The sequence below is a fragment of the Diceros bicornis genome, chromosome 28 (genome assembly GCF_020826845.1).
Source record: "Diceros bicornis minor isolate mBicDic1 chromosome 28, mDicBic1.mat.cur, whole genome shotgun sequence".
Lineage (NCBI taxonomy): Eukaryota > Metazoa > Chordata > Mammalia > Perissodactyla > Rhinocerotidae > Diceros > Diceros bicornis.
The window spans coordinates 40,689,903-40,704,073 of NC_080767.1; the positions used below are offsets into that span (position 1 = coordinate 40,689,903).

Here is a 14,171-nt window from a genome sequence, read left to right on the forward strand (position 1 = left end):
GATGGCCACAGCACCCGCTGCCGATGCTGTTGCCATGGCGATCTGGGACCAAGTCCTGCACTAGGCCAGGTCCTGCACAAAGAGCCTCACGGCCCTAAGGAGGGAGATCCTTTCTACAGATAAGAAACTGAGGCACAGAGAGATTAAATCTTGCCCCAGGTCACTGACGAGTTCCGGACAGAGCCTGCCATGAACCTGTGCGGGTGGGCCCCAGAGGGGTGACCTCAGCCTCCACTCGCCTTGGCCTGTCCTGCGCTCTGCCAGCTGTTCTCTGAAACCCTCACAACCCAGCACCCCCTTCCCTCCTCCCTCCTAACTCCGCTGGCAGCGTGGAATGCTGTGAGCAAGCCAGTCAACTCCCACCTCCCAGCACGGCCAGCCCCACCCAGTCTCTGTCCACAGGGACGGGCCAGTGAGCATGACATTCTGCCTGGGTCGGGCCTCTGCTCCACTGAGCCTCAGCTCAAGCCCTGGCACCAGGGAGGGGCCTTTGCTGGCATCTCTGCAGAGTCAGCTCCCTGGCCCGGCCAGGCACAGCTCCACCGGCCCCTGAGGCCCCAGCAGGGACACCCTGCCTGCTGCAGCCGGGCCAGGCGTCAGAGATTTGGGGACCTCTAGTCACCCCGTGCTCTGGACTATCAGGATGGCTCCCAGGTGGGGCTGCAAAGCCCCCCATCCCGGGACCCGGGATGTGTTCCCAATTCCCGCTCCAGTCTCCTCTCCTGGCCCACAGACTCGGGGAGAGGGGCTTCTAGGGCTGACTGGGCTGGAACTCAGGGGCTCTGCGGGGAGCCGCTCCAGGACACCGTCTGCCGAGGCCCCTCCTCCCTGCAGACCCCAGAGGAGCAGAGGCCACTGGCCCGTAGAGCTTTGGCTCCCATCTCCCCTAAAGATGCCCCAGAACTCGCCTTGGGAGCGGGTTGCTATGGAGATGGGTTGATGGAAGTGGACCAGTGAAATACACAACGGGGAATGTGTCCAAGTCTGGATCAAATACTACCGCCCTGGTGGGCTTGAAGCATCGCATCTCCTGCTCCAGAGGCCCCAGCCGAGGGCGCCACAGCAGGAGGGTTGATTCTTCTCTCTGAGGACCTGAATGCCTGGGAGGCACTGGGTGGGGAGGAGCCCCCAGGAGGGCCCCCAGAGGCCAGGAGGCTGTGAAATCCCCACTCACCAACTAACACATGGGATGCATAATTTTGTGCTAAATCCTTCTACTAACACAAAACAACAGTTGCAATTGCCAAAAATATATGAACACAATTATGAGAAGATGCTCTAATTTCTTCTGCACACTGGGGGCGTCTGTGCACAGCCCCCTCACCGTGGAACACCGGCTTCCCAGGGGCCCCGGGCTCACTGGGGCCGTGGAGGGCCTGGCTGCCGTGGGTGGTGAGTGACTCCCACGGGGACATCTGCAGAGGCGGCCACCCACATGCACGGACAGATCGCCGGGGGCTCAGCCTCCCCAAGAGCAAAATGACTCACCCGCCCCGTGGCCCAGTCAGCCTCGACGTGCGCTGATGACAGCAGGATGGGCAGCCACCTCTGGTGTTGGGTTTGGGGAGCGGGGAGAAGTGGGTGGGGGCAGAGGGTGGCGTGGCCGCTGGGGGCCTACTCACCGGAGCTGCACCTCGGGGGTTAAACCATCCCGGTCGCTCCCAGCCATGCCGCTCCTGGAACACGCAGCCTTGAGCAAGGAGCTCCTGGGGGGGACAAGCATCCTTCATGCTGGGCCACACATGCCCATGCAGAGCAGAGAGTGACCAAATCCCCCACTCTATACCCCAGGGGGCAGAAGGCAGAGAGGTCCTCGCACTCAGAACCAGGTCCCAAGCCCAGGCTTCAGCTCCCCCCCAGGGCCCCCAGAATCCCCATCTGTACAATTACCTTCTGGACTGAATGGCATCCCCCCATTCCTACACTGAAGCCCTGTTCCCCAGTGTGACTGTACTTGGAGATGGGGCCTGTGAGGAGGGGATTGGGGTGAAATGAGGTTGTAAAGGTGGGGCCCGAATCCCTACATGGAGAGGGGCTCTCTCTGCCACGTGGGGCACAGCAAGAAGGCGGTCGCCCGGACGCCAGGTTCCTCACCAGGAACCCGTCAGCTGGTGCCGTGATCCGCATCTCCCAGCCTCCAGACTGTGAGAATGAATTTCTGTTGTTTCGGCCCCCCAGTTAGTGGTGTTTTGTTGTGTCGGCCCAAGCAGACCGTACACCACATGACCCAGCAATGCCGCTCCTAGGTGTGTACCCACGAGAAATGGAAACGGGGACTCCCACAGTCCACGTACACGCGTGTTCACAGCAGCATGATTCCCAATAGCCAAGGGGTGGAAACGGCCCACGTGCCCATCGACTGACAAACCGATAAATGTGGATGTCCATACAAGGGAACACTGTCCAGCCCTAAACAGGAATGGAATTCTGACACCTGCCACAACACAGATAAACCTCAAAACCAACACACTAAGGGGAAGAAGCCAGACACAAAAGGTCCCATAGTGTCCGATTCCACTGATGTGAAAAGTCCAGAATAGGCAAATCCATAGGGAGAGAAAGTAGGTCAGTGGCTTTTCTAGGCTGGGGGGAGGGAAAATGGGGAGCTATTGCTTAACAGGTAGAAGCTTTCCTTTTGGGATGATGAAAATGTTCCGGAACTAGATAGTGGTGATGGCTGTACAGCATAGAGAATGTACTTAATCCTCCTGAATCGTATGATTTAAAACGCTTTTAAAATGGCAAATTTTACGTTTTGTGTATTTTACCACAGTAAAAAAGTATAGTGGATGCAATAAAGTAATATAGTGGCAGATTTCTTTGAAAATAAATTTGGTTTAAAGGAAAAAAGTATCTCCACTCTCAGGTTGGGAAGGGCCCTGTGTCCACAGGCAACCCCATCCAAGCGGCAACGGGCCCAGAGCCCCAGGCTGAGCGTGGCAGGGCAGGCAAGTGCCAGGACCGAAGGGTGCCCGCGGGCCGGGACAGGCTGTGTCTGCTGCCTCCTGTGGACCACTAGGACCCCGAGGGGGAGGGGAAGCAGACGAGGTCACACTGCCAACCGTGACACCCGGATACATCCCCCCCAATGAGTGATGGAGACACATGGACCGGGGACGAGTCACCTCTCCAAGGAGGGAAACCGGGGCGCAGGCTCCTCTATTTAACAGAACACACGTCACTGGCTGGGGAGCGACCCCAGAAGGGTGTTAAGAGGAAGAGAAGTGGGGGGGGAGTGCAGATTTCTCCTCAGGGGCAGGGGGTGCCGCCGCCCTGTCGTGTCTCCCTCGGGTGGAACTGTGCCCTTGTGAGGAACGTGTCTGAGCCCATCTACTCCACTCGCCAGTCCAGCAAGCCCTACGTTTGTTGGGGAGGCTGCTGAGCCGTCGGGACCAGTGTTGGGACCAGTGTCGGGACCACTGCGGAGAGCCTGAGCTCACGTGTGGCCTGAGGTCCTAGCAGGCCCGCTAAGCCAGGCTGAGGGGCAGGACAGCCCCGGAACCACTGAGGTCTTCCAGCCTCCATCCTCGAGAGGTGCAGTGGACACCAGGTCCCTCTGGGGTCCAGGCACTGGTGGCCCAGGTGAAGGAGCCTCCTTCTTCAGCTTAAATGCACCCTCCTCCCTGAGCCTGCCCTCCTGCCTCCTCCCCCGTCCACCCATTCCACAAACATTCCCTGAGCATCTGTTAAGAGTCGGGCTCTGAGGGCCCGCCTGGTGGCGCAAGCGGTTAAGAGCATGCGCTCCACTGGGGCGACCTGGGGTTCGCTGGTTCGGATCCCGGGCGCGCACTGACACACTGCTTGTCAAGCCCTGCTGTGGCGGCGTCCCATATAAAGTGGAGGAAGATGGGCACGGATATTAGCCCAGAGCCAGTCTTCCTCAGCAAAAAGAGGAGGATTGGCATATGTTAGCATAGGGCTGATCTCCTTACAAAAAAAAAAAAAAAAAACAGTCAGGCTCTGTGCTCAGTGCTCAGGAACCAGAGGGACCAGGGCACAGCTCCTGTTTGCAGGGTCCTCGCAGACAGATAAGCAAAACGTGCAGCACAAGATGAGATGGAGGGTGCAGGGAGGGGCTGGAGATGGGCTGGGAGCACAGGTAAGGCACCTGGGTTGTCCAGGGCCTGAGAGGGTACAGAGGGGCAGGCCTCAGGGAAGGGCACCTGACAGTGGGTTTCATCATTTAAGTAGAAGCTCACCAAGGAGCAAAGATATCCCAAGCAGGCTGCACAAGCAGGAGCACATCTCCCCCTCATGCCACTGTCTGCTGCGCCCCCCTCTGATACGCAGCTGCCCACACCTGCCCATGTACATGCCACTCAGAGCCCCTGCTCTCAGCAGTCAGGCAAGATTCCCAGGCGTGTGCTCTGAGCACGTTCTGTTGGTAAGCAGCTGGGAATGCATGAGCCGCCCCATCCCCTCACCTGCCCTGCAGCTGGGGTACCACATGCACTCTCGTCGCCCCAAGACCCTGGACTACCCGAGAGTGACCACCGCTGGCATAGCGCAGGCGCCGTCAGGTCACGGTACCTCGTGCAGGGGGTCTCTCCTCATGTTGCGCCCCGCCAGGGGCTCGTCGTGGGGGAAGACCACGGAGTAATTCTTGGCGTAGGACTCGTGGCTGCGCTCGCGAATCCAGCGGCGGTGGGCCGTGAGCGAGCTGTGGAAGCGCCTGTGCAGACGGAGGGGCTCCCCGTGAGGGAGGGGCCGGCCACGGACCCCGGGCAAAACCAGACCCTCATCCCCGGGGCACGGGCATCAGGAGGGGCTCCTGGCTCTGCAGGCTCCCACCGTGGGGCTCGGGCAGCCCCCAGACCTTGGTGAGCCCCTGCACCCCCGCCCCAGCTGTCGGGGGCAGTGAGCGAACACCGCGGGCACAGGGCCTCGGGCTGGGACGGTGCTCAGGGGCAAGCGTGCTTCTCATCCCGACCAGGGCACTGGGCTCAGGTTCCCCTCATCACCCTCTGTCCCATCACCACATGTGGATCCCAGGTGCCTCCGCACACCCAGGCCTGAGCGGGCCCCCGAGAGGGGTCCAGAAGCCCAGTGATCCGGCGGAAGTTCATGTGAAGGGTCTTTAGAGTTTAGGGTCAGCAGATGTGACAGGATGCCCCTTTCTCCTCTGTGCCCCCTCAGTGGGGAGGCAAAGGGGTGCCGGGGACGCCTCTCAGGTCAGGCCCCCTCAGAGCCTGTGATTCTGAAGCTGGGCCCCATCTCTGAGGCAGGCCCGGGACCCCAGGTGTGCGGAGACTCTGGGAGAAATCCCAGGTGTGTCTGGGAGCCCTGCTCCGGAGGACGGTGTGATCAGGACAGTTGCAGGGCTGTCCCCTTGGAGCTGGGACACTGCGTAGAGCCACTTCAACCCCTGTGGTATCCAGCTCCAACCCGGCGGGCCACCCACTATTCTTGCTGAGCTAAGAGGCCCCAGCACCCATCTCCCAGGCCCCCTCCTCCCGCCCTCGTGTGGTCAGAGCAGCTGGAGCCGCCCAACAGCATTTCCGTCTGGTCTCCTCAGCTGCGGGGCCCGACTGTGCACGGCAGTGAGCCGCCGGGCCTGCAGCCCCGCCTGTGCACAGCCCTCCTCTCAGACCCCCAGCTCATCCCGGCCTCCCCGTCTGTCCCCAGCTTCACTCTCCACCTGCTGGCCCCTCACTTATCCTCCAGGGCCGGCCTCCCCACCAGCTATGTCCTCCCCTACTTACCGGGACTCCGGGGACTTTTCCTAAAACTAACGGCCCACACTCGCAGCCCTGCCTACGTCCATACACAGGAGCCTCAAATGTGTTTCACATGCGGAGAGGTTAGACCGCCATTCCCATTTCACAGATGGAGCAACCAAGGCTCAGAGAGGAGGAGGAACTGGCCGAGGGCCACACAGCTAATAGGTGGTGGGGCTGGGGTGACTGGGAACCCCTGTGGGTTTCCAAGGGGAGGCCAAGCCTGCTTCGCCACCCATGCCATGCAGGAGGCAGCGGCCGTGGCCTGGAGGCCACCTGGTGCCAGGTCGGCCTGGGAGCCTCACATGAGCCCAGGGTTCAGACGCGTCCTGGACCTGGCCCGGGGCCCTGACTGCCCCCTGCAGGCGCCTCCCTCACTGAGCCGCCCTCTCGCGTGTAAGAGGAGGCAATGGCACAGCAAGGCCGCCTTCCTGTTCTGACCTCCTGAGCTTTATGGGCAGGATGACACGTCAGGAGAAACTGGACACAGGAAAGCTACATTTTGGCGCTGGCTCTTTCTCTGTCCCCTCTCTTTGCTCGGCCTTGTGGTGACTCCCTGACGCAGCCCCCTCATTTCCTCGCTCCGCCTCTCTCTTGCAGCGTCTGCATCTCGCCCCCATCCCCTGGCTCAGGCCCCGGGCAGGCAGAACATGTCATCGGTGCTGAAAGCCCCCGGGTGCCGGGTGCCAGCAGCTGGTCCTGGTGGTGGTAGTCGGCCAGTCGGGGGTGAGGTGGGGTGGGGGGCGGCTGGGTGGATATGGAAGTCCCACGTCAGGGACCGCTCCGGCCTGGGATGCGATTATCCGGCCGTCTTCTGGGTGCACTGCGTGGGCCAGAAGGCCGGGCAGACCGGATCTCACAGTTTCCCTCCCTGTACCCTCTGCCTCCCAACCCCAGGGCCCCAGCCCAGTCCGGGACAGAGGTGGGAGCTCTGTCCCCCAGCCACAGCCCAGCCCACAAAGTGCTCCCGCTGTGTCTCAGTGTGCGAGAGAAGGCGGGCGGCCGACAGAGGGAGGCCCAGACCCATCCCAACAGGGCAGGGGCTCCGCCAGCCGGAGAGCCAAGGCTGCTGCCGATCGCAGGACGCGCCGCCCCGCCCCACGCAGCCTTCCACAGCCCAGGGGTGGGCAGGCGTGTCGGCCCCATTTGCAGTTGTGGACACTGCGGCACTGGGAGGCACCGGGTGTGGCCAGGTGTGAGACCCGGTCGGTCTGATTCCAGTGCTGAAGCCCTCAGCCCGAGGGAGGCCGGGCACGGCAGACAGCCCCGCCCACTCTGACACCTCCTTTTTGCTGCTTCTAGCGGGAGGGGTGTGGACTGGTCCATCCTCGAGGCCCCTTGCAGCTTTATCATTTCTGGAACATTCCTCTCTTGGGAGAGCGAGTGGGCGCAGACCCAGATGGGCTCTGAGGCAGCCACAGAGCAGACCACACTGTGCCAGGCACCACAGAGGGGGCGGCAGTCGGGGGATCTCACTGTCTGTCTGTCTCTGTGGGGGCCAGTCATCCCTGCGGTAGGAATAACGTCCTCATCAGGCCAGGAAGGGATGAGTCTGCAGAGGAGTGGGGGCACACTGCAGGGGCACACTGGGCTGAACCAGCACCCCCTCCACCCCCCACCACCTCCAGCCATACCGAGCAGCTGAGGTCTCCTGTGCCAGGGGCAGAAACCGCAGAGCGGGCTGAACACTCAGAGGCAGTGTCGCCCGCTGTGCACAGGCTGAGGCCCAGCCACAGAACTGCCGCCTGGGGACAAGACCCCGGCCCCACCCACACCCACCCTGCGGACCCTGCCTGGGATTGCCTTTGTCACTGGCCCCATTCGCAGAAGGCTGAGGGGCACTGGGAGGCCTCGAAGCTCTGACGTCAGCGCCCTCAGCTCAGGTTTATTTGGCGTTTCTGTGTGCACGCCTGGTGCCAAGCGTCTCACCTGCACAGACGTGGTCACTGCCCCGCCAACGTTCACGGCACACACGTCACCATCCCTGGGTTATGGTGGGGAAACTGCCCGGCACTGAGTCTGACTTATTCCCGCCACCCCGTAATTGAATGATGCGACTGACATCTCCACTCAAGGCTGCTGGGTCCCAGCCACTGCACACATACTGCTAATTATCCCGGCCCAGCCCTATGCCCCGGGCAGCCTGTGCAGGTCCTCTTGCTCCCCAGACCTCAGTCTCCCCATCTGCAAAGTGGGATGATGAGACTCCACTGCTGATCCTGGAGTTGTCTGGCGGGTCAGCTAGGACACCAGGACAAGAGATCCTGGAAACTGTGAAGGGCCATGGATCTGCCAAACCCAGGCACCCTGCAGCCCCACCCCAGCTGGCAGCCTTCCTCCCTTTCTTCCCTTGCTGCTGCCTCTTCCAAGAAGCCCTCTGGATTTCAGAGCAGGCTCCTTTCTTAAAAGCCCTCTCTATTTTCCCCACCCGCCAGGTCCTGGGGCAGTGGGTGAGCAGCGCTCCCGCCCATGGGTTCCGGCGCGCGCTTGCCTGATGTCGTAGCCATACATGTCCTTCTCCGGGCGCCCGTGGACGATCCAGTGGGCCAGCTCCTGCCCACAGCCACCGCCCAGCATCATTCCTGCAGGGGTGGAGGCGCAAGTCTGCAGGCCGCCCCCGGAGCCCCTCCCCTCAGTTCTGTGCCCCTCCTGTCTCCACAGGCAGCCTCACTCCCCAAACCCCGGATCTCACACGGGGGGCGTGCCACCTAAGGGGACCTCAGCCCCTCCCTGCAGGCCTGTCCTGTCTCCACCCCGGTCAGGGGCCCAGTGCTCATGGGCCAGCCCCCGTCCGAGGGAGAACTGGAGAGGCTGAGCTGGCCACCTCACTCACTCACCTGCACTGTTGAAGCCACAGCCCAGGAAGAATCCTCGGAGTTCGGGCGCCTCCCCCATCAGGGGCTTGTGGTCTGGTGTGAATGACTCTGAAACGGAAGCGGTGGCCTGAAGCTCCCTCCACGCCACAAGCACCTGGGGCGGGGTCTCCCGAGAGGCAGAAATTGAGGCAGGGGTCTTCAGGTGCTTCCTTCATCCAGACCCTCTCCATCCTCAAGACCCAGCTCAAGGCCACTTCCTCCAGGGAGCCTCCCTGATTGCTCCTGCCACTTTCCGCTGAGCTCCTTGGCATGTACTGCCAGAACTACCCAACCTGAATGGGGTTCTGCCTTGTGGGGCCCTGGTTTGTCTCGTGGCTATCGCCACTCTCCTGCGATGAGGGGCCTTTCCCTGAGCCCCCACCACAGCATGTGGCCCCCATCACTGCACTGTCTTCCTGCTGTGTCATTGCCGTGACTCCTCACTCTCACTCCCTGGACACGAGGACCTTGAGAGCAGGGACTGGGCTTTGCACACTGCTGTGTCCCGAGACCTAGTACACAGCCCAGCAAACAGTACGTGCTTCATCAATGTTTGTTGAATGAATAAATGATCATAGTTCTTTGGGAGAGGGGACCAAGCCTCCCACTGCTGTCTGCTGCAAGCATGCCACGGGCAGAGGTCAGGACGCGAAGGGAGAGGGACGCTTGGGCATAATTATAAATAGCTGGACTTTGTAGCCACAGTCCTGGGTTCCAACCCTGCTTTACCCCTTCCTAGCTGTGTGACCTTGGGCAAGTCAGTTCACCTCTCTGAGCCTCAGTTTCCTCATCTGTAAAATTGGGATCATGGTTCTTACTTCACAGGGCTGTGAGTTAGTCTGTCTACAGATATTTGCAGCCCACCTGTCTGTGCCCAGGGCTTGGCCTGAGAAGGCAGCTCTGAATAAGACGAGTCCCCACTCTGGGAGCTGACGGGAGAGCGAAGGAGACAGAGAGTAAGGAGGCAAGCAAGCAAAAAAGAGAGTCTGGGAAGAAACTACGTTGGGACAAGGGGTCACGAGCGCCTGGGGTGCTGGCTGCTCCTAACAACCCTTTCTGGCCGGCACCATCGTTACCCGGTGGCAGATGAAGACGCTGCATGGCCTGGGGCTTCATTTATCCCTGGTCACCCTGCTAGTGACCCACGGACCCGGGACCACTGGTCAGGGCTGCCTGGCTGCCCGCCCGAGCTCTTATCCTGCGTGTGGGCTGGTAACAAGCTGGGTCCTGCTCCCTGCGGTACCGGGCCGGACCCTGGTCTCTGACCCTCAGCATCTGAGCGGAAGGAGGCCGCCAGCCCCGGGGCATCTGGGGGAAGTTTCCAAGCTGCCAGGTACCCCGGAAGGCAGAAAAGTGGCTGCAGGGGAGGCTGGAGGAGGCAGGTCAGAGAGGAGGGCAGGGCCTGCGGTGAGGGCCTTGGAAGCCACAGTGATTCTCCTGCAGAGGCCTGAGAGGGGAGAGACGCCGTGTGATAAGTGTCAGAGCTTCCCTGGGGCCGTGTGCAGTGACCGGGCTGTAAGGGGCAAGGGAGGAGGCCGGGAGGGCATCAAGGTGACCGGGGGAGAGGCCAGGGTGGCTCGGAGAAGGTGGAGCCACCCTGCCAGGAAAGGGGAGGGGAGGCTTCGGTTATGTGCGGGGACGGCCCAATGACAGTTTGGGGGCTCAGGAAGTGTCTCCAGGCCCCGGGCAGGCGGGCGGGACGTTCTGAACAGCCTCACAGGGAATCTGAGGGGAGAGTCAGATGGAGGAGAGTTCTGAGGGACAAGGGTCTCTTGGATGTTTGACAAATGACTCAAGACTGAGCAACGCGAGGATGCAGGATGCACGGGACCTCCCGGCAGCGCAGACAGGGCCCTCCTGACCCTGGAATGAGAGCTCTGCTCACCCCCAGCTGCCCCGAAGTCAAGGGGGCCTGGGACTTCCCTGCTCTGCTCTGGAGGCCAAAGGCCATTGGCCGGGCCTGTCCTCCCCAGCACAGAGAAATGTTGATTTTCCCACGAAACCTCGCTCACAGCCAGGAAACCAGCACAAGATGTCCTCACACGCACATCCCCTCCCACGGGGCTTCCTGGGAGTGATGACCCCCAAGTCCAATTAAAATGAGAACCCTCCCAGGTTATTCCTGCCCCTGGGGTCGTTCCAGGCCTGTGCTTCTCACTGCCAGTCCACACAGGCCCGGGGAAGCCGCGGGGGGCAGTAAGTCATCACCCGCACCCCACACCCGAGCCCTGTGCTGGAGTGCGCTCACTCCCATCCTGCCCACTGCGGCTGGCCAGTGTCCCCATCTACCTCTTCTGGGGAAGCCGCGCCTCTCATCCAAGGCTTCCCTAGGAGCCGAACAGATTGAAGCAGCCCGGGCCGGCGGCTGTGTAGACACCAAGTGTGCCAGGACAGAGAGGGCTGGACGCCCCGGCAGGCCACAGCCCCCTGCGCGTCGGGACCCTTCCCCTCTCTTGTCCTGGCCTGCCTTCGCTCCCTGCGTGACCTGTGGAGCCTGCTTTACCCACTGGCCTCTGGCCGTCCTCTTCTGCTCACGGGGCTCACCATTGTTTGCTGGCTGGGCCATGCCCTGCACCTCCCCTGCGGCTCCTCACCCTCACTCCGCTCTGCTGACAAGTGCGCCCATTTCACAGAGGAGGACATCCAGGCCCAAGGGGGCTCACCAACCTGGGCCACGCCGCCAATCAAGGCCCAGCTGGGCTCCAACTCAGCCTCAGATACAAAGTTTCCTCTTTGGGCAAGGCTGTATCTCCTGAACCTCCCTCCACAGCCCTGAAACAGGCAAGGTTCCCCCTACGCACTTCCTTCCTTTGTTGAGGATTAAAGAGATCCTGTGTGTGCCAGGAAGGAAGGGGGATCCCGTGTGATTCTGCTGGAACCGCGATGGGAGGCGGCCTGCTCTCCCTGCCCTGACACTCATCCTGCAGCCCTACACAGCGCCCACTTACCCTTAAGGGCTTGGTGAGGCTGTCCCTCCTCTGGGCGGCCCACCCTGCACCCACCACCCCTGTCCTTCCCGTCAGGGCACCTGCCCCGCTGGGCTATAGCAGACTCAGCACCCTGGTCTGCCCGCCAGACGGCGCGTCTGCCTCTGCACAGCGGAGGTGCCGGTTAGCGTGGAGGGAAAGGCAGATGATGCTGGGTACCTGGTAGCTTCTGGGCCAACCTCACTCCGAGTCCCTCAGCTGTAAACATGTGGCTCCGGCGCCAGCGGGAGCCCTCCCACCACCCAGAGACCACCCTTGGCCAGGACCCGGGGCCAGCAGCCCCACCCACCTGCGCCCTCACCTGGAACAGGTTGCCTCCCCTGGTCTGGAGCCCACCGCCTCAGGGTACCGCCCGTGAGCCCCGCCCAGCCTCTAACAGCAGCCCTGCCCAGCTCCTCACGCACTCGGCCCGGGGCAGGCACCGGACAGCGGGCAGGCACTCAGCCGAGTCGGAGGAACTGAGTGGACGCTGTGCGGGCTCCTGCACACCACGCGCCTGCCCGCCTTGCACCTGGCCTGGAATCTTATTCTGGAATCTTCTCCACCTGCACACAGCCTTTGAGACCCAGCTCAGACAACCCACTCAGCCTGCATCAGCCTCACGCGCCCTGGGGTCCCTTGGCTCCCTGGGCACCCCCAGGACGGCTCTGTCCCAGGCATCGTGTTACTGAGTGGCCTTCTCTCCCCGCTGAGCTGTGAGTTGCTCGTGCGGGAATCTGTCACATCATCTTTGAGCTCCCAAAGCCCGGCCGGCTGGCGGGTCCTGCGGGAATGAGCTGCTGGCCTCGGCCAAACTCTTCAGCTCTGTGGGTCCGAGCCTCCCAGCCTGGGGCACAGCTCGGGTGAGCACCAGCCAGCAGGGTGGGTGTTGGGGCTGTGCTATGCAGACCCCACGGCAGGCACTTGAGACCTTTGTTCATAGCCTCCCCTTCTGTCCCAGCCTCCTTCGGATCAGCTCTCCCAGAGGCCAGAGATGAGGGGCAGGGTTCAGGGCTTTTCCACGCTGAGCAGGTGTCTGGCCCTGCCTTTGCTGGATGCCGAGGCCAGAGAGCAGGGGGTGAGGCCAATGGCCTGGGGTCCCAGCCAGGACAGAGCCCTCTGGAAAGCAGGAGAGTGGGAGCTGAGGCCAGACTTGGCACTGGGGGGCTCCAGCCCTGTGGGAATGGTGTCAGGAAAGGTCCTCTCCTCGATCAGCCTCCCAAGCGCTGGGTGGGGCTCATCATCCCATTTTATAGACAACAAGACCAAGTCCCAGGGAGGGGTCGAGTGGGGATTAAGAGCCCCAGGCTGGGACATCAGGAGGGGCTCACACTGGGGTGGAAAAAAGCCCGGCCGTGTGCCCATGGGCAAATTTCTGCTCTCGCCAAGCTCAGGTCTCCTGCCTGCAGAGATGAGTAAAAGCAGCGCAGATACCCAGGGCTGCGGGAACGATGTCACGAGAGCGTGGGGACAGCCTGGCACAGGCCAGCCTCAGGAGTCCAGCAGAGGGACCCAAGGACACCCACCCCCAGCTTCCAGGCCTCCCCACTCACCCGGGCCACAGACTGTGGACTTGACCCCCGTCTTCTCCAGCACAGGGACCCGGTTGACGGCCCCTTCAATGTGCTGGCTGAACACGTCCCAGTCGAGGTCGAAGAGGCCGAAGGCAAACTTGTCCGACACCTGGGGAGGCAGGGCGGGGGCTCGTGTCCCATGACAGCTGCCCAACGGGAGCCGAGCTGGGTCAAGCAGGGGCCTAGCCAGCCTCCCGGAGCTGGGTGAGTGACGGGGCCAGGCTGGTGCCCCTCAGGTCGCCTCAGTGTGTCTCCCCATCATCAACCCATCAGTGGGGCCTGTCTGTCTCCCTTCTCTGCCCAGGCCTGGCCCCACCTGCTCTGCCCTTGACTGTTGCCATGGCCTCTACCTGGTCACCCTGCTTCTCCATCCTCCTTCAACCTGGTCTCTCAAATCAGATCACACCCTCTTTTGCTCTCAAGTCTCCCATGGCTCCCCATGACTCTCTGTGGCCCATAAACCCCTACCTGAGCCGGTCCTGCCCACGCCTACCACTGACCCAAGGCCAGCTGATCTTCCTACAGTTCTTCGAGAAGGGAAACCTTGATCTGACCTCGCGGCCTCCACCTCCACCTGGGGCAGCTCCTCGCCCACCTAGCTCTCTACAGGGCTCTGCTCAGATGTCCCCTCCCCAGGGAACCCTGTCTGACCACAGTCGGAAAGGCCTCCTTCCACTCCAGTCTTCCCAGGCTTCACCTTAACCTGCTAACTTCATTCAGTGCACAGATCACCAACCAAAACTTCTTTACTTACATCTTTGTTTGTTTATTCTATGTCTCCCCACCAAAATACAGGCCTCCTGGGACAAGAACTTTTCTCTTAGTCTCTCTCTTTCCCCAGAAAATAAAATAGTATCTGGCCCAAGTAGTCATTTAGTCTTTCAATTTGTGGACTAAATGCGTGAATATAGGAGCAAGGGTGGCCCACACACACGCTCGACCCCAGAAGCTGCCAGAAGAGCAGCCCAAGTGGGGGGAAGATGCTGCTGCAGCCGCAGGGGCTGCGGGAGGGCAGAGGACCATCTGCTAACGGACAGAGGACTTAAAAGATTTCATGAT

At 61.7% G+C, this 14,171-nt stretch overlaps 1 protein-coding gene across 1 annotated transcript in view; it reads right to left on the minus strand.

Annotated features, from left to right (window-relative positions):
* The window catches only part of SARDH (sarcosine dehydrogenase), a 66,643-nt gene that overhangs the window by 38,916 nt on the left and 13,556 nt on the right, over positions 1–14,171 (minus strand). Inside the window, 5 exon segments of the mRNA XM_058524426.1 lie at positions 1,623–1,706; positions 4,531–4,672; positions 8,209–8,299; positions 8,555–8,641; positions 13,092–13,221. Of these exon segments, the coding sequence (XP_058380409.1) occupies positions 1,623–1,706; positions 4,531–4,672; positions 8,209–8,299; positions 8,555–8,641; positions 13,092–13,221 (534 nt within the window).